Source organism: Papio anubis, chromosome 5 (genome assembly GCF_008728515.1).
Source record: "Papio anubis isolate 15944 chromosome 5, Panubis1.0, whole genome shotgun sequence".
In the NCBI taxonomy this organism is placed as follows: domain Eukaryota; kingdom Metazoa; phylum Chordata; class Mammalia; order Primates; family Cercopithecidae; genus Papio; species Papio anubis.
Genome location: NC_044980.1, coordinates 36,237,188 through 36,259,957, shown reverse-complemented (window position 1 = coordinate 36,259,957; position 22,770 = coordinate 36,237,188). Strand labels below are relative to the sequence as shown.

At 40.6% G+C, this 22,770-nt stretch overlaps 1 protein-coding gene across 5 annotated transcripts in view; it reads right to left on the bottom strand.

Moving 5' to 3' along the window:
- The window catches only part of WDR70 (WD repeat domain 70), a 381,158-nt gene that overhangs the window by 351,104 nt on the left and 7,284 nt on the right, over positions 1–22,770 (bottom strand). For 2 of the 5 annotated variants that reach the window (XM_003899590.5, XM_021939307.2), the window contains exons 4-5: positions 16,677–16,794; positions 12,229–12,421 (exon numbers count right to left, since the gene is read on the bottom strand). In XM_003899590.5, the coding sequence (XP_003899639.2) occupies positions 12,229–12,421; positions 16,677–16,794 (311 nt within the window). The remainder of the gene's footprint in view (positions 1–12,228; positions 12,422–16,676; positions 16,795–22,770) is intronic. The other 3 variants (XM_017959497.3, XM_021939308.2, XM_009208298.3) reach the window with 3 other exon arrangements.

Genomic DNA, 22,770 nt, shown 5'->3' with positions numbered 1-22,770 from the left:
CTACAGCTACAGCATCTAACTTGAAGCCTGTATACTAAAGATGGCAGGAAAAAAGACAGAAGCAGACAAGATCTGCGATATCCTGGACCTGAAAACTAGTTCTATTCCATTTAATTCCTGATTCATTAATGTGAGGGAGAGAAAAGACAACTATCTTGTTTAAGTCACTGTTGTTTTGCATTTTCTGTCACTGGCAGCCAAATTAATAATACACTAAGTAATATACATTTAAAACAGGCTCCAGGATCAATTCCACAGGCTTCTAAGTATGGGAGGCAGCACCATACTGTAAAAGCATGGTTAGGCTGGGCACAGTGGCTCACCTGCCTGTGGCTCACACCTTTAGTCTTAGCACTTAGGGAGGCCCAGGCAGAAGGACATCTCGTAAGGCCAGAAGTTTGAAACAAGCCTAGGCAACATGGCAAGACCCCATTTCTGGGCCGGGCGCGGTGGCTCAAGCCTGTAATCCCAGCACTTTGGGAGGCCGAGACGGGCGGATCACGAGGTCACAAGATCGACCATCTCTGGCTAACACGCGAAACTCCGCTCTCTACTAAAATACAAAAACTAGCTCGGGCGAGGTGGGCGGGCTTCGTAGTCCCAGCTACTCGGGAGGCTGAGGCAGGAGAATGGCTGAACTCGGGAGGCGGAGCTTGCAGTGAGCTGAGATCCGCCACTGCACTCCAGCCTGGGGATAGATGCAGACTCCGCCTCAAAAAAAAAAAGACCCATTTCTACAAGAACAGACAAAAAGTGTAAAGAAAAAAAGCACAGATACCACGCGGTGCATAACAACTCTTGTCACTTAATAGCTAGATTTAAGTAGGCAAATAAATAAATTGGACTAATTATTTTACCTCTGTAGGAAAAAATTGAGAAATATTTACCAATTATTTAGCGGTTCTGACTTATTTCAATTTTTTTTAAGATGGAATCTCACTGTCACCCAGCCTGGAGTACAATGGTACGATTTCAGCTTATTGCAACCGCTGCCTCCCAGGCTCAGGTGATCCTCCCGCCTTAGCCTCCTGTGTAACTGAGACCACAGGTGCTCACCACTACACTCGGCTATTTTTTGTATTTCTGGTAGAGATGGTGTCTCGCCATGTTGATCAGGCTGGTCTTGAACTCCTGAGCTCAGGTGATCAGCGCCCCCTTGACCTCCCCAAGTGCTGAGATTACAGGTGTAAGCACTAAACCACCCTGACTTACTTAAATTTTATGTCTTGAAAAGCTTTATACTATTCTTTATATTCAGGCCCATCTCTCCCTAACTTTATTCCTTTTGAGACAGAGTCTCACTCTGTCCCCAGGCTGGAGTACAGTGGAGAGATCACAGCTGGCTCACTGCAATCTCAAATTCCTGGACTACACCTAATTATTTGTTGTTATTCCTGTTGTGAAAAAGTTATCTTATGGCGGCTCACGCCTGTAATCCCAGCACTTTGGGAGGCTGAGGTGGACGGATCACGAGGTCAGGAGATCGAGACCATCCTGGCTAACACGGTGAAACCCTGTGTCTACTAAAAATACAAAAATTAGCCCGGCGTGGTGGCGGGCGCCTATAGTCCCAGCTACTCAGGAGGCTGAGGCAGAAGAATGGTGTGAACCTGGGAGGCGGAGCTTGCAATGAGCCAAGATCACCTCACTGCACTCCAGCCTGGGCGACAGAGCGAGACTCCGTCTCTTAAAAAATAAATAAATTTAAAAAAGTTATCTTTCACATTTAACACTTTAAACTGAACATTATTAAATGAATCTAACAGTTTTGATTAATTCTTTTTGTTTCAGGTAGAGTCATATAAACTACACCAATATTCCCACCTCTTCCTTATAATGCAGTCTTGATCATTTTAACTGGCAAAAATGTCTAGGATAATATTAAATAATAATGTGATTGTTACCTCTATTGCTCCTTAATTATGTACAACACTGACTGTTAGTATGAAGCATGAATTACTTCAAATGATATGAAAGTTTCCTTTTAGTTTAAGTTTTGTATTAGAAATCATGTTAAATTTGTTTTTCAATTCCTCCTTTGCTATCTATTGAAATAAATGACCTTAATGATAATAGCTGACACTGAACACTTTAAATACCAGCTACTATTCTAAGGGTTCTATACACATTAATTCACTCATTTAATCCATCCACACAATCAGAGTGGATAATTTTATCAGTCCCATTTTATAGAGGAGGAAAGACAGACACAGAGGTTAAATAATGTGCCCAAAAATCACACAGCTTTAAAGTGAAGGAGCCCCATCTGGCTCCAGAACTCACTCTCTTAATCACTATCCTATATTGCCTCTCTGTATCTGTATTTTGCTACTTTTTCTACTATAGTAGTCCAGTCAAGAATGGAAGCTGGGAGACTTTAGTGGCTACTGACACTGAAGTGATACAGGATTAGACTAAAGTGGTAGTAACGGAGACAGAGAAGTGGAGAGATCTGGTAATATGCCTTCAAGATAGAGCTAGTAAGACTTAATGGATGAGAGATTGGATGTGAGGTATGAGGGAAAGAGAGGAATAGTGACAACTAGGTTTTTTGGCCTACCCACAGCCAGGTATTTAAGACTCTGTTTCTCATGTTTTATATTAATTAACTTTATTTGTTTTCCTTGGTTTTCCAGTTTCCCTTCCTTCTTCCTAATCTATGCATTTCACTTCATTAAATCCTTTTTTGTTTTTGAGACAGTGTCTCACTCTGTCACTCAAGCTGGAGTACAGTGGTGCAACCATGGCTCACTGCAGCCTTCACCTCCCAGGCTCAAGTGATCCTCCCACTTCATTCTCCTGGAACTACAGGTGCACACGACCACACTTGGCTTTTTTATTTTTTGTGGAGATGCGGGTCTTACTACATTGGCAAGGATGGTCTCAAACTCCTGGGCTCAAGTGATCCTCTTGTCTGAAGCTCCTAAAGTGCTGAGATTACAGGCATGAGCCACTGTGACCAGTCCATTAAATCCTTTTTGAGATGAGGTAAAATAAAAATAAACTTATTTACTAGTACTTAAGACTCATTCTGTATTCATGTTCAATATTGTTTTCTTTGGGTTTTTTAATCTGTTCTAGATTTTTGAATTGAGGTCATAAAATGAAGGACAATAACTGTTTATAACACCAATAATTGTTTCTGATTATGGGCACAGCTATGATCAATGTGGAAACTGGAAACATATAAAAAAGTATGAGGGAGGGCTGGGCACAGCGACTCACACCTGTAAATCCCAGCTACTTGGGAGGCTGAGGCAGGAGAATTGCTTGAACCCGGGAGGCGGAGGTTGCAGTGAGCCGAAATCGTGCCATTGCACTCCAGCCTGGGCAACAAGAGTGAGGGTCCGTCTCAAAAAAAAAAAAAAAAAAAAAGTATAAGGCAAAAAAACATATTATCCTCAATCCCACAATCTAGAAGCAAGCAATGGGAGTACTTTGTTCCACACATATCTATCGTTTAAATTACTGAAATCATACGGTCTATTCAGTTTTACATCCTTTCCTAGTGCTACTAAAAACCCTTATTAAACATGTTTAGTGACTGCATAACATTCTACATGACCACAACACAATTTACTTGTCCTTCTCCCTATTACTAAGTATTTATATTCTTTCTAATTATTCTAGTATTTTACATATGTTGGTATTTTCAAACATGTTCAGACTTGGAACTCTTTCATCAAGAGAAAGTTCTGAGGAAGCTTAACATAAAAATGGAGCTGACCTGGCCAAAAACTGATAGGAGGGACCCCATCCCACCATACCACACCCCCAGCAGTAATCCCAACACATTCAGAAAACCACAATTCTAAGTATTAATGTGACAATTATTTTTGTGCATAAAGCTTTGTCCAAATCTTGCATTACTTCCTCTGGATAGAATCCTAGAAAGGCTATTGAGTTTAAAGGAAATGAACGTTTTTGAGGCTCTTGATACTAAATAATAGAGTTTCAATAATAAAAACAATAACTTACAGAAGGAACATGATTGAAAAATAAATTAAACTTGATTTAAAAAACAAACAAAAAAAAAAAACCGCTGTCAGAGCTACAGGCTCAGTTTCCAGAATATCTACATGTTCATGGCCCTTCTGAGAATATGATTATGATTTAATAGGTATAGTTAATTCAGGCACTACAAGGATATAAAAATGAACGAGATTCAAAAAAACCAGCAGCTTATGGCCTCTGCCATGTCATCTTCAGAAGAAATTAAACACTAATGCTTCAGAGATACTAACATGCACCTATTATAGAAAAAATATTTTTTCATAAAATACTGATCAAAATATATTAACTCTGAGCTATATGAAAGGGTATATGAAACCTTTAAAGTGGCTTCACTATCATAAAAAAGCAATAATTTCATTCCCTTTTTTTTTAAGAAGAAATATTTTATAAGCAATATCCCATATACTTAGGTATCCATGATACATGATACAGATCATAATCTGCAGAGGTACCCTAATGTAGTTACCCTATGACTCCAACTGTGATTAAGTAAACAGCACAACTAGACTGGGAGGAAATCCATTAGAATTATCTGTGGAGCCTTTGGTTATAAATAATACAAATTGCAGGAGTTAAGGCAAGTTCCACTACAGTTATATTGAATCAATCTCCAGAGTACAAGACCTAAGCATGCATATTTTTTAACTGCACCAAAGCTGATTATTACATTCAGATTAAGAAACACTAGGATAGCTGGGTGCAAATGGTTCACACTTGTAATCCCAACACTTTGGGAGACTGAAGTGGAAGGATCACTTGAGGCCAAGAGTTCAAGGTCACACAAACAAGAGAGCAAGACCCCACTCCCCAAAAAATATAAAAAGTAGCCAGATGTGGTTGTATGCACCTGTAGTCCTAGCTACTCAGGAGGCTGAGACAGGAGCATCACTTGAGCCCGAGAGGTTGAAGCTGCAGTGAGCTATGATTACACCACTTGAATGAAAGTCAAAAAAATTCACTGCACTCCAGCCTGTTTGAAAGAACAGACCCCATCTTAAAATGAAAAATATTAATTTGTTTAAAAAGTTAACACTAGGTTAAAGGTTCTTTTTAAAAATATTACCCCATTAATTTCAACAATATTTGCTAAAATATCTAGCCACTCAACTATGTGAAATTGGTTGCTTTCCTGTTAAAACAGACTGTGAAAAAAGCCACAGCGATTACGAACAACAAAAAACTCAAATCAGATTCAGAAATCGCCAGGTGGAGTCCTGCCCTGCTGTGGTGGTGGTTTTCCCTCATTTAGGGAATTAGTACTATTAGTTGCAATGTGACTTGTGTTACAGATAGTTTAATCTTGCTGCAGTGGGGAAAGGGGATTAAAACAGAAGATCCTTGAGGCAAAGAGACCAGCTAAGTGGCTACAGCAAAAGTTCAAGTAAGACAAAGTAAAAGCCTAAGTTTTATCTTAGATGTGTTGAATTTAGAATACTGTTGGAGTTTAAAGATGAACATAATTCATGAGGGGTTAGAAAGATGGATTGGGGACTGGGCACAGTAGCTCACGCCTGTAATCCCAGCACTTTGGGAGGTGGAAGCAGGCAGGTCACTTGAGGCCAGGAGTTCAAGACCAGCCTGGCCAACATAGCTAAATCCCATCTCTACTAAAAATACAAAAAATTAGCCGGGCGTGGTGGCGCACACCTGTAATTCCAGCTACTCAGGAGGCTGAAGCACGAGAATGGCTAGAGGCCAGGAGGCAGACGTTGGAGTGAGTCAAGATCGTGCCACTGCACTCCAGGCTGGGTGACAGAGCGAGACCCTGACTCAGGGAAAAAAAAAAAAAAAAAAAGGGAAAGGGGAGGGAAGGGAAGGGAAGGAGAGGGGAGGGGAGGGGAGGGCAGGGGAGGGGAGGGCAGGATTTTACATGCTCTTACAAGAAGTATATCTCATGAAGAGAGATTAGTGACTACTGGAGGCTGGGAAGGTTCGGGGGCTGGGAGAGATGAAGAGAGGCTGATTAACAGGTACCAATATAGTCAGATAAAGAGAATAAGACCTAGTATTCAAAAGATCAGTAGGGTGACCACAGTTAACAATAATCTTATTGTATATTTTAAAACAGCTAGAACAGAATAATTTGAATGTTCCTAGCATAAGAAAGAGATAAATATTTAAGCTGATGGATATCCTGGATATTCCAATTACCCTGTTTTAATCTGTACACATTTTATGAATATATCACAATATATATCAGATATATCCCAAAAATATATACATTATCAATATTTTAGAAACTAAAAATAAAACTATCATAATCCAGCAACCCCACTAATGAGTATATATCCAAAGGAAAGGAAATTCACATTTGATACCTGCACTCCCCTTTTCACTGCAGCACTATTCACAATGACCAAGATACGGAATCAACCTACATGTCCATCAATAAATGAATGGATTTAAAAATTTAATACACACATACACACACACACACACACACACACACACGCAAATACTATTTGGCCAAATTTAGAAAGTATAAAATCATGTCACATGCAGTAACAAAGATGAGTTTACAGGACATTGTGTTAAATGAAATGAGCCAGGCACAGAAAGATTAATACCACATGTTCTCATTCAGATGAAGCTAAATAAACTGATCTCATAAAAGTGAAGAAAATAGTAGAAACAGAAACGAAAGGGTGAAAAGGGTACAAAAAAGAGGGGTATAGGGAGAGTTTGGTTAACAGACACAAAATTACAGCCAGATAGAATAAGTCCTAGTGTTCTATAGCATTGTAAAGTAACTATAGTTAACAATTATTTACTCTATATTTTCAAAGAGCTAAAAGTGAGGATTTTGAATATTGCCAATACAAAGAAATGATCAGTGTTTTAGGCAATGGATATGCTAATCACCCTGATTTGATCATTACACTCTGTATACAAGTGTGGAGGATCACACTCTACCCCAGAAATATGTACAATTATGTCAATTAAAAATAATCTGTCAATTAAAAATAATATTTAAAAATGTAATCTTGGCCAGGCACAATGACTCATGTCTGTAATACCAACACTTTGGAAAGCCAAGGTGGGAGGATGACTTGAGCCCAGGTGAGACCAGAATGGGCTAGATGGTGAGACCCCACCTCTACAAAAATTTAAAAAAAAAAAAAAAAAAATTGGCCCAGGCAAGATGGCTCACTCCTGTGATCCTAGCACTTCAGGAGGCCAAGGTAGGTGGATTACCTGAGGTCAGGAGTTCAAGACCAGCCTGGCCAACATGGTGAAACTCCATCTCTAGTAAAAATACAAAAAAATTGCTGGGTGCAGTGGCACGTGCCTGTAATTCCTGCTACTCAGGAGGCTGAAGCAGGAGAATCACTTGAACCAAGGAGGAGGAGGTTGCAGTGAGCCGAGATTGCACCACTGCACTCCAGCCTGGGTGACGAAGCAAGACTCCATCTCAAAAAAAAAAAAAATTAATCTTTGGCCGGGCAGTGACTCATGCCTGTAATTCCAGCACTTTCGGAGGCCAAGACAGGAGGATCGCTTGAGCCCAGGAGTTTGAGACAAGCCTGGAAAACGTAGTAAGACCTCATCTCTACTAAAAAAAAAAAAAAAAAAAAAGCTAGGTGTGGAGGCACATGCCTGTAATCCCAGCTACTCAGGAGGCTGAGGTGGGAGGATCGCTTAAGCCCAAGAAGTCAAGGCTGTAGTGAGCTTTGATTGCACCACTCTACTCCAGCCTGGGTGACAGAGAGACCCTGTCTCAAAAAAAAAAAAAAAAAAAAACTGTAATCCTCTACAAAGCTTACTCAAATTCCACATCCTCCAGAAAGCATTTAATCATACTTTCTGGATCTGATCTCATCCTCCTCATCTTTCTACTTTCTCCTAGTAAGAAAACTCAGCCATGCACTAATCAGGTGCAATTTCACAACCATAGCTGTATTTATATACATTTGGGTCTTCGCTGTAGCAACTTTTTTCTGGCTTGCAATATGCTTCTTTCTTCCCTTCTGTTTATCAGCCAGTAGTCAGCCTTGCAAACCTTATTAGCTCACACAATCATAAACAAAATACCACAGACTGGGTGACTTAAAACAATAGAAATGTATTTGCTGACAGGTCTGGAGGCTAGAGGTCCATAATCAAAGTGTGGACAAATGTGGTTTCTGGTGAGACCTCTCTTCCTGGCTTGCGGACGACCACTTTCTGCTATGTCCTCACAAAGCCATTCCTCCTTTCCCATGGGGGAGGAGGAGTTAGTGCACACTTTCTGGTGTCTCTTTTTATAAAGATACTAATTCTATCAGATCAGGGCCTTATGACTTCATTTATCCTTAATTATTTCCTTAGAGGCCCCATCTCCAAATACAGCCTCACTGGGGGTTAGGGCTTCAACATGAATTTTAGAGAGACACATTCAGTCCATTACAAAACCCACTGTCACATTCATAGCTAAATCTAAATATTACCTACTCAGTGAACTACCAAACTCATGTTTCCATAGTAGTTAATGTTCCCATAGCACTTTAGGAACTAGGTATGTTTGTTTTTCACTGTCCATTTATGCTTAAAATGTTGAACGAGGGCTCCAATATACATTCAATACGTTAAACTTTGTTCATTTGTCTTCTCCAAATCTGTCTCCTTACTGTCTTAACAATCTCTCAATCTCTGGTTGACTGTATATTGTCCATTTCTCCTTGTAATTTTGTCAATTTTTGCTTTATACACTTTCAATATACTGTTAAATGCATAGACGTTGAAGACTGCCAATTTTTCCTTCAAAATAAACTGTTCCTTTTACCATTAAGGAATGTCACTTTTATCATTAATTCATATTATGACTTAAAGATTTGAATACCAATTTTATAACATTAATCAGCTATCTTTTGGTTATTTTCCTGCTATATTCTACTGCTTGACATCCAACCTTTCTGTGTAATTATAATTCAGGTATAACATGCATATATACCTAAATTTTTTTAACCCAATCTGAGAATTTTTGTATTTTAAGTGGCTAGTCCATCTATTAATACTGATATATTTATATTCATACCTACCATCTTATTTCATAATCTCTATTAACCAAGATTATCTTCCTCTACCTCTTCTTTCTCCTTTCCTGTCTTTTATTGCAATAGGTGAATTTTCTTCAATGGCATATTGAGAGAATTAACAGTGGAAGTAACACAGACAATAAGAGGGTACACCTTTTCTGTGGAGAACTTAAAAACGATAATAAAATCAAGTAAAGATAAGCCTGCTTTTTATTATCACCTTGTGATGGCAATTATAAACAATGTCAGCTTAGATACTACTTAATGTTCTTTTTGCTATGGTTCCTGTTGAGTTTTAATAACATATATGTGAACTTCAATTAACATGCTTTTATTACTTATCTTTTAATAAACACGTTATTCTGGCCAAGTGTAACAGCTCACACCTGTAATCCCAGCACTTTGGGAGGCTGAGGCAGGTGGATCACCTAAGGTCAGGAGTTCAAGACCAGCTGGGTCAACATGGTGAAACCCCATCACTATTAAAAACACAAAAAATTAGTCAGGCGTGGTGGCAGATGCCTGTAATCCCAGCTACTCAGGAAGCTGAGGCAGGAGAATCACTTGAACCCGGGAGACGGAGGTTGCAGTGAGCCGAGATCACACCACTGCATTCCAGTCTGGGCAACAGAATGACACTCCATCTCAAAAATAAATAAATAAATAAATAAATAATAAAAATAAATAACCACTGTATTCTACATGAAGTTAATCTGGAGAACTCCCAGTTATCTGCACCACACACATGCACAAACACACTCAGCTACTCAGGTCTCTACATACTGTTTTCCATGGTTCAGAATCATTCAAGCTCACTTCAACAGTAATTTCCTATGTCCAATCCCTGTTGTACTACATTTCTGCATTTAAATACTAGATTCAAAATAAACAAAGATTATAAAGACAAAGAAAGAAAATGCTAAGCAAATCCAATTCTGTTTTCTATGGATGCCAAAAGAAAAAACCAAAGACATGGTTGGCAAAAGAATTTAAAAGGGTAAATGTTTGAATACCTCAGTTGTTTTCACCAAAAGCATTCTAAAGCAATGGGTCATTAAATGGCAATGTTTGACATCATGTAGCCATTTTCTCTGATTTTTAGAGAAAAAAAATTTAGAAGTTTTTACCAAATATAAAATGAATTTTCTGTAAAGACACTTTCATGAAAAAAAAATTTTTTTTGAGATAGAGTCTTGCTCCATTGCCAGGCTAGAGTGCAGTGGCGCAATCGCGACTCACTGCAGTCTGCCTCGCGGGTTCAAGCAATTCCCCTGCCTCAGCCTCCTGTCACCATGCCTGGCTAATGTTTTTTTTGTTTGTTTTTTTTTGTGAGATGGAGTCTTGCTCTGTCACCCAGGCTGGACTGCAGCAGTGCCATCTCAGCTCACTGCAAGCTCCACCTCCCAGGTTCATGCCATTCTCCTGCCTCAGCTTCTCGAGTAGCTGGGGGACTACAGGCGCCCGCCACCACACCAACTAATTTTTTGTATTTTTAGTAGAGACAGGGTTTCACCATGTTGGCCAGGCTAGTCTGGAACTCCTGATCTCAAGTGATCAGCACTCCTCAGCCTCCCAAAGTACTGGGATTACAGGCGTGAGCCACAGTGCCCAGCCAAAATATTTCAACCTACAGAGATATTTAAAAGCCACTAGAATTGATAAAAGAAAAAATATACAATCACCATTGCAATTTCTGGAACTTATTGTAAAACAAAAATTTTAATGAAACTGCCAAATTTATTCTTATTTTATTCTTGTTTCTTTTGTTAATTTTACATATGCACACACATGAATGCACGTGCAAGTGTGAGTATATATACTATAGATCTGTTGTTTCATGTGAAAGAAAAATGTACAAAATTGAAATCAGAAGCTTTATTTGATCAACTACAGACAGACATAGATTGACAAATTTGCTACACTATGTACTGAGGAGGAATATGCAAAGACTACCGATTTTGACAGTCATTGATAGATTTACAAAAGCTGTTGCTTTTCTGATTATTTTTTTCATTTCATAATTATTACTAAAAATAATTCATCACATAAAGAACGGAGGTGTTAAAAAATTATCTACCCCAGGTGTCAAATACAAAAGTACACCATTTCCTTTAGCATTCTTTCCTTTTAGTATTTTGAAGATTATACCTTTTTTTTTTTTTTTTTTTTGAGACCAAATCTCACTCTGTCACCCAGGCTGGAGAGCAGTGGTGCAATCTCGGCTCACTGCAACCTCCGCCTCCCGGGTTCAAGTGATTCTCCTGCCTCAGCCTCCCGAGTAGCTGGGATTACAGGCATGTGCCATACCAGGCCCAGCTAATTCTGTATTTTTAGTCGAGACATGGTTTCTCCATGTTGTTCAGGCTGGTCTCGAACTCCTGACCTCGGGTGATACGCCTGCCTCAGCCTCCCAAAATGCTGGGATTACAGGTGTGAGCCACGACACCCAGCCACATATGTAGATTTAACAAAATTTTTTATCCATTTATTTCTTTTTAACACATTGCTTTCAGCTCTCCATTTATTATTTTTTAGTTGTTTTCTTCCTCCTGAAGTTCTTTCAATACAGGCTGTCAGTAATAAACTCCACAGTTATTTTCCTCAGGTTTTTTGTGGGGGGTGGCGGGGGGTGTAGTTTGAGACAGGGACTCACTCTGTCACCCAAGCTGGAGTGTCATCCGTCGACCTCACTGCAACCTCTGCCTCCTGGGCCCAAATTATCCTCCCACCTCAGCCTCCTGAGTAGCTGGGACCACAGATGCACGCCATAACACTCGTCTAATTTTTGCATTTTTGTAGAAACAGAGTTTCGCCATGTTGCCCAAGCTGGTCTTCAATTCCTGAGCTTAAGCGATCCGTCCACCTAGGCCTCCCAAAGTGCTAGGATTAGGTGTAAGCCACTGTACCCGGCCTTTTTCCTCGGTTTGGGTTTTTTGTTTGTTTGTTTTTTGGAGACGAGTCTGACTGTCTCCCAGGTTGGAGTGCAAAGGCACAATCTAGGCTCATTGCAACCTCTGCCTCCCAGGTTCAAGCGATTCTCCAGCCTCAGCCTTCCAAGTAACTGGGATTACAGGTTTAAGCCTTTCCTCAGTTTTTAAAATGGCTCTTACTCATGAACAACAGTTTAGCAGGACTGATCTCTACAGTACTTTAAAGCTATTACTCCACTGAATTTTTAAATTACCACTAAAATACTTACTTCCTCTTCCTCCTCCTCCTCTTCTTCTTCCTCTGCTTCTTCTTCTTCATTAAGAGGTGGAGGTAAAGCACCGAGGATATCTTCGTCCATAAAATTAACTGGTTTTCCTACCATTTTAGGGGGTAAAGGAGGGCCAATTAACTCATCATCAGAAGAGTCAGAACTCTCTTCACTTTCACTGCTGCTTGTATCCCTGAAAACACAGAAACAGAAACTCTTTGCCTCTGCTGCAATAAAGAGCACACTTTGGAAATAGTACTTGTTTCTCAGGAAACTTTTCCTCTCCTATTAACAACATTTGGGTATTTTTTAATTTTTTCAAATTTGTAGTTCAAACATTAGATGTTTAATGCAAATATTATTTTATCTTAAGAAAGTTTAAAAAAAACCTGTCTTATGCAAAGTCAAAAATAAAGGGTCACAGCAATTTTGCGTTAAAGGGCCATTAGACCATTAGCACTCATAAAGAGACAGGTGAGACTGAGTGCAATGGCTCACACCTGTAACGCCAGCACGTTCAGGGACCTAGGCAGGTGAACTGCTTATGCCCAAGAGTTTGAGACTAGCCTGGGAAACATCGCAAGACCTTGTTTCCACAAAAAATAAAAATGAGCCAGGTGTGGTGGCATGTGCTTGTGGTACCAGCTACTCACGAGGCTGAGGTGGCAGGATCACTTGAGCTCAGGAGGTCAAGGCTACAGTGAGCCATGACTGCATCACTGTACTCCAGCCAGAACAACAGTGAGACCCTGTCTCAAAATATAGATATATAATAAAAATTTAATTTAAAAAATTTTAAAAGAGACAGGTGAACAAGGAAATACAGAAGAAAAACTACAAAATAGTAATGGACAAAAACCACTGAGATGGCCAGTGCCTCAATTAACTATGTTTGAATCCAATCCCTGATTGCCACAGTAGCAAATAATGCCAGTCATGTAAGGAAGTTACTCCCAAAATGTTTCAACATAATTTCAGAAATACAAGTTATTTCTCACGGCTAGTCCAAGTTTGCCACTTTGCCAAACATTAAATGTAGCGTCCTTGCATTCTAAAAACACCATACTCTAACCAGGGGTATCCAAGGGACAGAATACAGTCATGGGTTCTTAATTTGTTTCTGGTTGGGCCAGTGAAGCCATTTCCTCATCCCTCTTTTCTACTTATCACTAGAGACAGAAACTAAAAACCATGGCTTCAGGATGCTAAAAGTCTAAAAGAAATCAACAACAGTATAAGGCAGGTTGGACAGGCTTGAGAGTCTAGAGCATATCATACTGATTCCCAAGTGGTTTCCTATCCACCATACCTGAGGACTATTATACATTCTCATTAAGGTCTCTAGCAAACACCTGTAAGTATAGCCCTCACCATCCACCACCCCTCCACCTGCCTCCAGAGTTGAGAACTCAGCATTCTTAATTGTATCAATTAATCTTTCAAATATTTGATAAGATTAAAAGTGTCACTGCCTTCTAATGAAGTATCTCTGGTATGTAAGCTCCAGGAAAGCACAAATTTCCATTTTGTTCTAGCATCTAACATATTTCCAGCATCTAAAAAATGCTTCACCTATAAGAGGCACTCTATCTACTGAAGGAAAAACTTGAGATTTTTCTTTTTGTTTTCATCTAGGTTAAACAGTGAAAAGAATATATTCTCACATTCAGGTTACCCTTAAACAGAGATATATGAACTAGCAAACCTCCATGAAGATCTGAGTTTCTAGATTTGAGCCACTGCCTAGCTCAAATCTCCACTCCAAGGCCTTCTTTCTAATTGAACAGGTTAAGTTTAGTTCACAACAAGGTCTTTGCACTTGGGAGTTCCGTTGGCTGACTTATCCTTCCCATAGATTGTTACTCAGCCTCTTTCTCATTTTTGGAGTTTCCTCAAATGTCTCCTCCTCAAAGAAGCCTAAGGGCACACCCCTTTTAAACCTTCAGGCACACCACCACTTCCCATTACCTGAAGTACCTTTATCTTCATTACATGCCTGCTAAGTTATTTTATTTGGTTATTTAGTTGTTTGTTATCCATCCCTTCAAATACTCCCACAACACTGAGAGCTCAATGAGAACAAAGGTCTCATCTGACTTGCTAACTGCTGTATCTCAGTGCCTAAAATACTGTGTAATCCACAGAAGACGCTCAATAAGTAATAGCTAAATGACTAAATAAATTTATATTAAGCTATTCACACTCCAAAATTTCCCCCTTATGATTAACGCACAAGTTTCCAGCTATACTGTTTTAAAACAGATTTTTTTTTTTTTTTTTGAGACAGAGTCTCACTCTAGAGTGCCAGAGCATGATCTTGGCTCACTCCTCAGCCCAGGTTCAAGTGATTCTCTTGCCTCAGCCTCCCAAGTAGCCGGAATTACAGGCATGAGCCACCACGCCCAGCTAATATTTGTATTTTTAGTAGAGACGGGGTTTCATCATGTTGGCCAGGCTGGTCTCAAACTCCTGACCTCGTGATCCACCAGCTCGACCTCCCAAAGTGCTGGGATTACAGGCATGAGCCACCTTGCCCAGCCCTCAAGTATCTTTTCTAACCACAACAAAACAAAACCAAAATCAGGCCAGGCGCAGTGTCTCATGCCTATAATCCCAGCACTTTTCAAGGTAGAGTGAGCGAATTGCTTGAGCTCAGAAGTTCAAGACTAGCCTGGGCAACATTGTGAAAGACTGTCTCTACAAAAAATACAAAAATTAGCCAGGCATGGTGGCACACACCTGTAGTCCCAGTTACTTAAGGAGATGAGGTGGGAGGATCGCTCGAGTCTGGGAGGTGAAGGTTGCGGTGAGTTAAGAATGTGCCACTGCACTCCAGCCTGGGTGACAGAGTGAAACCCTGTCTCAAAAGAAAAATTAAAAAATCAATAACAAGAGGAACCTTGGAAATTGTACAAATACATGAAAATAAAACAACAGGCTCCCAAATGACCAAACGGTCAATAAAAAAAAAAATTTTTTTTAATTTCTTGAAACAAAAGAAAATGGAAACAAAACATATCAGAACCTGTGGAAAACAAAGAAAACAGTACTAAGAAGAACATTTATAACAATAAACAACTACATAAAAAGTAGAAATACATCAAATAAACAACTTAATGATGCACCTCAAAGAACTAGAAAAGCAAGAATAAAGCAAACCAAAAATTATTAGAAGAAATAAAAAAAATCAGAGCAGAACTACAAATGACATTGACACTAAAAAAAAGAATAACACCAGGTGTGGTGGCTCACGCCTGTAATCTGAGCACTTTGGGAGGCCGAGGTGGGTGGATCACAAGGTCAGGAGTTCAAGACCAGCCTGGCCAACATGGTGAAACCCAGTCTGTACTAAAAATACAAAAATTAGCTGGGCGTGGTGGTGGGCGCCTGTAATCTCAGCTACTTGGGAGGCTGAGGCAGAGAACTGCTTGAACCCGGGAGGTGCAGGTAGCAGTGAGCCAAGATGGCGCCACTGCACTCCAGCCTGGGCAACACAGCGAGACTCCATCCCAAACAACAAAACAAAGAATTTAAAAAATCACTGAAACAAGCGTTGATTTTTTGACAAGATAAACAAAATCAATGTGTTAGGCCACTGCTGCATTGTCAAAAAGAAGTAACTGGGATGCCAGGAGTGGTGGCTCACATCTGTAATCCCAGCACTTTGGGAGGCCAAGGCAAGCAGATCACGAGGTCAGGAGCTGGAGACCACCCTGACCAACATGGTGAAACCCCATCTCTACAAAAATACAAAAAAAATTAGCAGGGCATGGTGACCCACACCTGTAATCCCAGCTACTTGGGAGGCTGAGGCAGGAAAATCACTTGAACCCAGGAAGTGGAGGTTGCAGTGAGCCCAGATCAAGCCACTATAATCCAGCCTGGTCAAACAGTAAGACTCCATCTCAAAAAAGTAATAACTGGAGGCCGGGCCCAGTAGCTGACACCTGTTATCCCAGGACTTTGGGAGAATGAGGCAGACAGATGTCAGGAGTTTGAGACCAGCCTGGACAACATAGTAAAACCATGCCTCTACTAAAAATACAAGAATTAGCCAGCAGTGGTAGTGCACCTCTGTAGTCCCAGCTACTCAGGAGGCTCACGCCTATAGCCCCAGCACTTTGGGAGGCCAAAGCGGGCGGATCACCTGAGGTCGGGAGTTTGAGACCACCCTGGCCAACATGGCAAAACCCCATCTCTACTAAAAACACAAAAATTAGCCAGGCGTGCTGGTGCATGCCTGTAATCCCAGCTATTTGGGAGGCTGAGGCAGGAGAATCATTTGAACCCAGGAGGTGGAGGTTACAGTCAGCCAAGATTACGCCACCACACTGCAGCGGGCGACAGAGCAAGACTCCGTCTCAGAAAAATTTAAAAAAAAAAAAAAACACTCTACGAACACCTAAAAACTGATAGTTTAATAGAAGTCTTTCGTGAAAATCAGGCACCTGGAAGATGATTTGGAGCAATCTCTGACCACATTTGATCTTGAGGATGTTGGTTCAATATCTTCATTTTGCCTTAATTCTTTCTCTCTGCTCATTTCTTCCTCTTTTTCTCTTGCTTCTGAAAAGATTAAAAAAAGATTAACAAAAAAATCCAACCATTACAATTCAAAATTTGCTAGTATTAGAAAGGCTAAAAATTAACATAGCCACAAAGACATAACTTAGAGTGCTAGCAGTAACAGCAAAAAATTATCAACCACAGCTACTGTGGAAAACAATATGGTGGTTCCTCAAAAAGTTAAACGTAGAATCATCACGTGATCCAGCAATTCCACTTCTAGTAAATATCCAAAGAAACTGAAAGCAGGGTCTAAAAAAGATACTTGTATACCCATGTTCATAGGAACATCACAACAGCTAAAATGTAGAAGCAACCAAAGTATCCATCTATAGACAAACGGATTAGCAAAATGTGGTATATCCACACAATGAAATATTATTTACCCAAAAAGGAAGGAGACTCTGCAATATGCTACAACTTCGATAAACCTTGAGGACACTATGCTAAGTGAGATAGACTACTCACAGAAAGACAAAAAGACAAATATCGTATGATGTTACTCACATGAGGTAATCTAGAGTAGTCAATGTCAGAGACAAAAAGTAGAATGGTGGTTAACAGAGGCTAGAAGGAGGGGCACTGAAGAATTGTTTAATACGTATACAGTTTCAGTCCTACAAGACGAACAATGTTATAGATGGTGGTGATGGCTGCACAACACTATGTACTTAAATATTATGATGGTACATTTTATGTGTATTTTATCACAATTTTTAAAATTAGAAAAAAAATTTATCAACCTAAATGGCCAATGTGGTAAAAGAATTGAACAAAATTACTGCATAGCAATATAATACTAATTGCAGACAATAAAAATAGTGATAGAAAACAGAAATCTGGGAAAACATTTTAACAGATATGCTAAGCAAAATTAGCATAATGTGGTGGTGATATATTTTTTAAAACGTATTCGAAGGTGAGATTTTAGGTGATTAACTTTCTAATGTTTTAAAACATAAATTTAGCACTTCTTGGCCTGGCGCAGTGGCTCACACTTGTAATCTCAGCACTTTGGTAGGCCGAGGCGGGCGGATCACCTGAGGTCAGGAATTCCAGACCAGCCTGACTAACATGGAGAAACCCCGTCCCTACTAAAAAGAAAAAATTAGCCCGGCCTGGTAGCACATGCCTTTAATCCCAGCTACTCAGGAGGCTGAGGCAGGAGAATCGCTTGAACCTGGGAGGCGGAGGTTGTGGTGAGCTGAGATTGCGCCATCACACTCCAGCTTGGGCAACACAAGCAAAACACTTTCTCAAAAAAAAAAAAAAAATGTAGCACTTCTTTTCTGAATTTTCTACACTAGAATTTTGGTCAGAGACTAGCTATCAAAATCATAATAAAATGTATACTAGCCGGACGCGGTGGCTCATGCCTGTAATCCCAACACTTTGGGAGGCGGAGACGGGCGGATCGCGAGGTCAGGAGATCAAGACCATCCTGGCTAACACGGTGAAACCCCATCACTAGTAAAAATACAAAAAAATTAGCCGGGTGTAGTGGCGGGTGCCTGTAGTTCCACCTACTCGGGAGGCTGACGCAGGACAATGGCATGAACCCGGGAGGCAGAGCTTGCAGTGAGCCAGATTGTGCCACTGCCCTCCAGCCTGGGCGACTGAGACTCCGTCTCCAAAAAAAAAAAAAAAAAAAGAAAAAAATTTATACTATAGGCTGCTCTGTCTACAGAGTAGCCATTCTTTTATTTCTTTACTTTCCTAATAAACTTGCTTTCACTATATTTAAAAAAAAAAATCTACATTAATTTTCCAGAGTTGTTTACTCTAGAAAGACAAAAAAAAATTTTAAATACTAACTTTTTTCCCTCTGATAATCTCACTCTACAATTGTGGGGGCACTAGGAAGAAAAAGGATTATGTATGAATAGTTTGGTACTCAGTTGCCACCATCCTCAATAACCTGAGATAATATTTAACATTTTTTTCCTTCACTTAATAATGAAATACAATATAACTCAAGTTAAGCAGCAGCAAAGGACACTTATCAAGTGGAATGTTGTATTCTATAGGGTCTTTAGTTGCTGGGACATGGAAGATGAGGAAGAGAGTTACCCAGCAAACATCAACAAGGAACTACAAAGTCTTTCATGTCAAATATTGAAGACAAAACCCTCCAGGAAGAAGTAAGGCAAACATTACGGCTCTAGATCATGTTATCTTTTTCGTGTCTTCTGGGCTGAGGTGGGTCAAGAGTCAACAATTCTGCACTCTGATACTAGAGACTGGAAAAAAAATTAAAAAGAAGCATAGTGTCCAGAATTAAGAATGGGCCTGCCAGGCGCAGTGGCTCACGCCTATAATTCCAGCACTTTGGGAGGCTGAGGCGGACGGATCACGAGGTCACAAGATCGAGACCATCCTGGCTAACACAGGGAAACCTCATCTCTACAAAAAATTTAAAAAAAATTAGCCAGACGTGGTGGCGGGCACCTGTAGTCCCAGCTACTTGGGAGTCTGAGGCAGGAGAATGGCGTGAACCCAGGAGGCGAAGCTTGCAGTGAGCAGCGATTGCGCCACTGCACTCCAGCCTGGGCAACAGAGCGAGACTCCGTCTCAAAAAAAAAAAAAAAGAATGTGCTGAAGCCGGGGGTGGTGGTTCACACCCATAATCCTAGCACTTTGGGAGGCCGAGGCGGGTGGATTGCCTCAGCTCAGGAGTTCAAGACCAGCCGGGACAATATGGTGAAATCCTGTCTCTAGTAAAATACAAAAAGTTAGCCGGGCATAGCAGCGTGCACCTGTAGTCCCAGCTACTCGGGATGCTGAGGCAGGAGAATTGCTTGAACCCAGAAGGCAGAGGTTGCAGTGAGCCGAGATCATACCACCACAATCCAGCCTGGGCCACAGAGTGAGACTCCGTCCCCAAGAGAAAAAAAAAAAAAAAAAGAATAAGCCTGCTTAGCTCCTAGCTCACCCTGTTTTTTCAGCCAATCCCTCCAGACCTCTGGGGATGGCAGCAGCGTTTGTACTCTAGGCTCATCTTCTCCCTCAGGTCTTACAGTCAATTATATTACTAATCAGGAAAAGATATTGAGGCTGCCTACTCAGCTGCCATTTCCCTCTTTTTTACTTTCTTTTTTTTTTTTTAAATAGAGACGCGGTCTCACTATGTTGCCCAGGCTGGTCTTGAAATCCTGGGCTCAAGCAATCCTCCCGCCTCAAGATTTACAGACGTAAGCCACCACACCATGCCAGTCCTCCCTCTTTTTCCCTTAGTTTTTCTTTTTGTTTTCGTTTCTGTTTTGAGACGGAGTCTCAATCTGTCACTCAGCATGAGTGCAGAGGCACAATCTCGGCTCACTGCAACCTTCCACCTCCTAGGTTCAAGCAATTCTTCCGCCTAAGCCTCCCGAGCAGCTGGGATTATAGATGCCAGCCACCATGACCACCTAATTTTTGTGTTTTTAGTAGAGACAGGGTTTCACCATGTTGGCCAGGCTGGTCTCAAACTCCTGGCCTCAAGCAATCCACCTGCCTCAGCCTCACAAAGTGTACTAGGATTATAGATGTGAGCCACTGCCTCCAGCCTAGTATAACACTTCTAAAAAAAAAAAAAAAAAAAGTCTGTATTTCAGCTGGGCGCAGTGGCTCACACCTGTAATCCCAACACTTTGGGAGGCTGAGGAGGGAAGATCACGAGGCCAGGAGTTCGCCCAGCATGGTGAAACCCCACCTCTATTAAAAATACAAAAAATTAGCCAGGCATGATGGTGCATGCCTGTAATCCCAGCTACTTAGGAGGCTGAGGCAGAAGAATTGCTTGAACCCAGGAGCTTGCAGTGAGCCAAGATCGCGCCACTGCACTCTAGCCTGGGCGACCAGGCAAGACTCTGTCTCAAGAAAAAGAAAAAAAAAAATATGTGTTTCATATGTCCTGCACATACTTATAGCTTTCAAGAACATAAAAAACATTTAAAAAAGAATTTGTACCATTATCATTTCCAGACCCTTCACAGCACGTATTTTATTGGGGTTTTATAGTAATCCATCCTTTCCACTAGTGCATTTAGCAACCATAATCAGCTCATAATCCCATATACAGACAAACTTGCTATTAAAAAGGTCAAAGTCTTAGCTTCCTCAAGCGTACTATCAATACCCAGGGAAAGACTCCAATACCAAGCATGAGATAAATAATGCCCATATGAGAATTTCCAACTTTTAAAGAAAAATAAGTCAAACTGTCTTATGGTAGGAAACTAAGGTTCCCGCAACCCCTCTCTTCAATTTCATAATTTGCCAGGACAGCTCACAGGGAATCATTTTTAATTCCACAGTCTAAATGTAATCTAATTGCCAAGTCTAGAAGAACACGAAAAAAAAACAACTCTTATGAATAACTTCCCATATAATGATGAACACTACTTCCATAAATTATCCCAATAGTATTTTCTATTGCTAAAGCTAAGTAGATCTTTCAAAGAGATCATCAATTTAGATTCATATATTTAGATCAGAGGTATAAATTGCCATCCAAGGATGTAATACTAAATCAAGAAAGTTCAATAATTTATCCACAAAAATCAAAGGAGACTATAGTCTTGAGACAATTTTTCAAAAATTTAAAAATTCGGCCGGGCGCGGTGGCTCAAGCCTGTAATCCCAGCACTTTGGGAGGCCGAGACGGGCGGATCACGAGGTCAGGAGATCGAGACCATCCTGGCTAACATGGTGAAACCCCGTCTCTACTAAAAAATACAAAAAACTAGCCAGGCGCGGTGGCGGGCGCTTGTAGTCCCAGCTACTCGGGAAGGCTGAGGCAGGAGAATGGCGTAAACCCGGGAGGCGGAGCTTGCAGTGAGCTGAGATCCGGCCACTGCACTCCAGCCTGGGCTACAGAGCGAGACTCCGTCTCAAAAAAAAAAAAAAAAAAAATTTAAAAATTCAGTAACTCCCCAAGTTCCGCTTAGATAAAATGTATACATGCTTTACTAAGAAAAATTACAGGAATTTAGTATTTATAAAGTTCTTTGTTGTTTATAAGCTACTGTACCCAACATCTTAATCTCTTCAAGAAACTTCCAAAGTAGATGATACACACACAACAGGGTTATGAAGGATCAGAAATTGGAAAAACCCATCCAATGTTACTTATCTTGTAGATTGTGGGGCTGGGCCTCAAACCTAGGTTCCCCAATTCCAAATCCCAAGCTCCTTCCAACAGATTGTAACCGTTTTTTCTTAAGACGGAGTTTTGCTGTCGTCGCCCAGGCTGGAGTGCAATGGCACGATCTAGGCTCTCTGCAACCTCCACCTCCCAGGTTCAAGCGATTCTCCTGCCTCAGCCCCCCGAGTAGCTGGGACTACAGATGCCCGCCACCACACCCGGCTAATTTTTGTATTTTTAGTAGAGAAAGGGTTTCATCACATTGGCCAGGCTGATCTCAAACTACTGATCTCAGGTGATCCACCCACCTCAGGCTTCCAAAGTGCTGGGATTACAGGCATGAGCCACTATGCCCAGCCCAGATTGTGCCATTTCAAAATATTTTCCAAAGCAGCAAGATTTCATTTTTTAACAAGACAGTATTATAGGTCTAAATTCAATTCAATGTTCTCGAAATATTACTGAGAACCTACTTTACAAAGCAAAGTACTAGGGACTATAAAACTTACATACCCATAAATATATACATCTATGTACCCACAAAAATTGAAAATAAAAAGATTAAAAATAAAAAGCTTCACTTTGGGAGGTTAAAGCAGGCAGATCACTTGACTTCAGGAGTTCCAGACCAGCCTGGCGGATATGGTGATACTCTGTCTCTACTAAAAATACAAAAATTAGCCGGTGGTGGTGGCACGTGCCTATAATCCCAGCTACTGGGGAGGCTGAGGCAGGAGAATTGCTTGTACCAGGAGGCAGAGGTTGCAGTGAGCCTAGATTGCACCATTGCCCTCCAGCCTGGGCGACCTAAAAAAATAAGTAAATAAAAACAAAAAGCTTACATAGCCAAA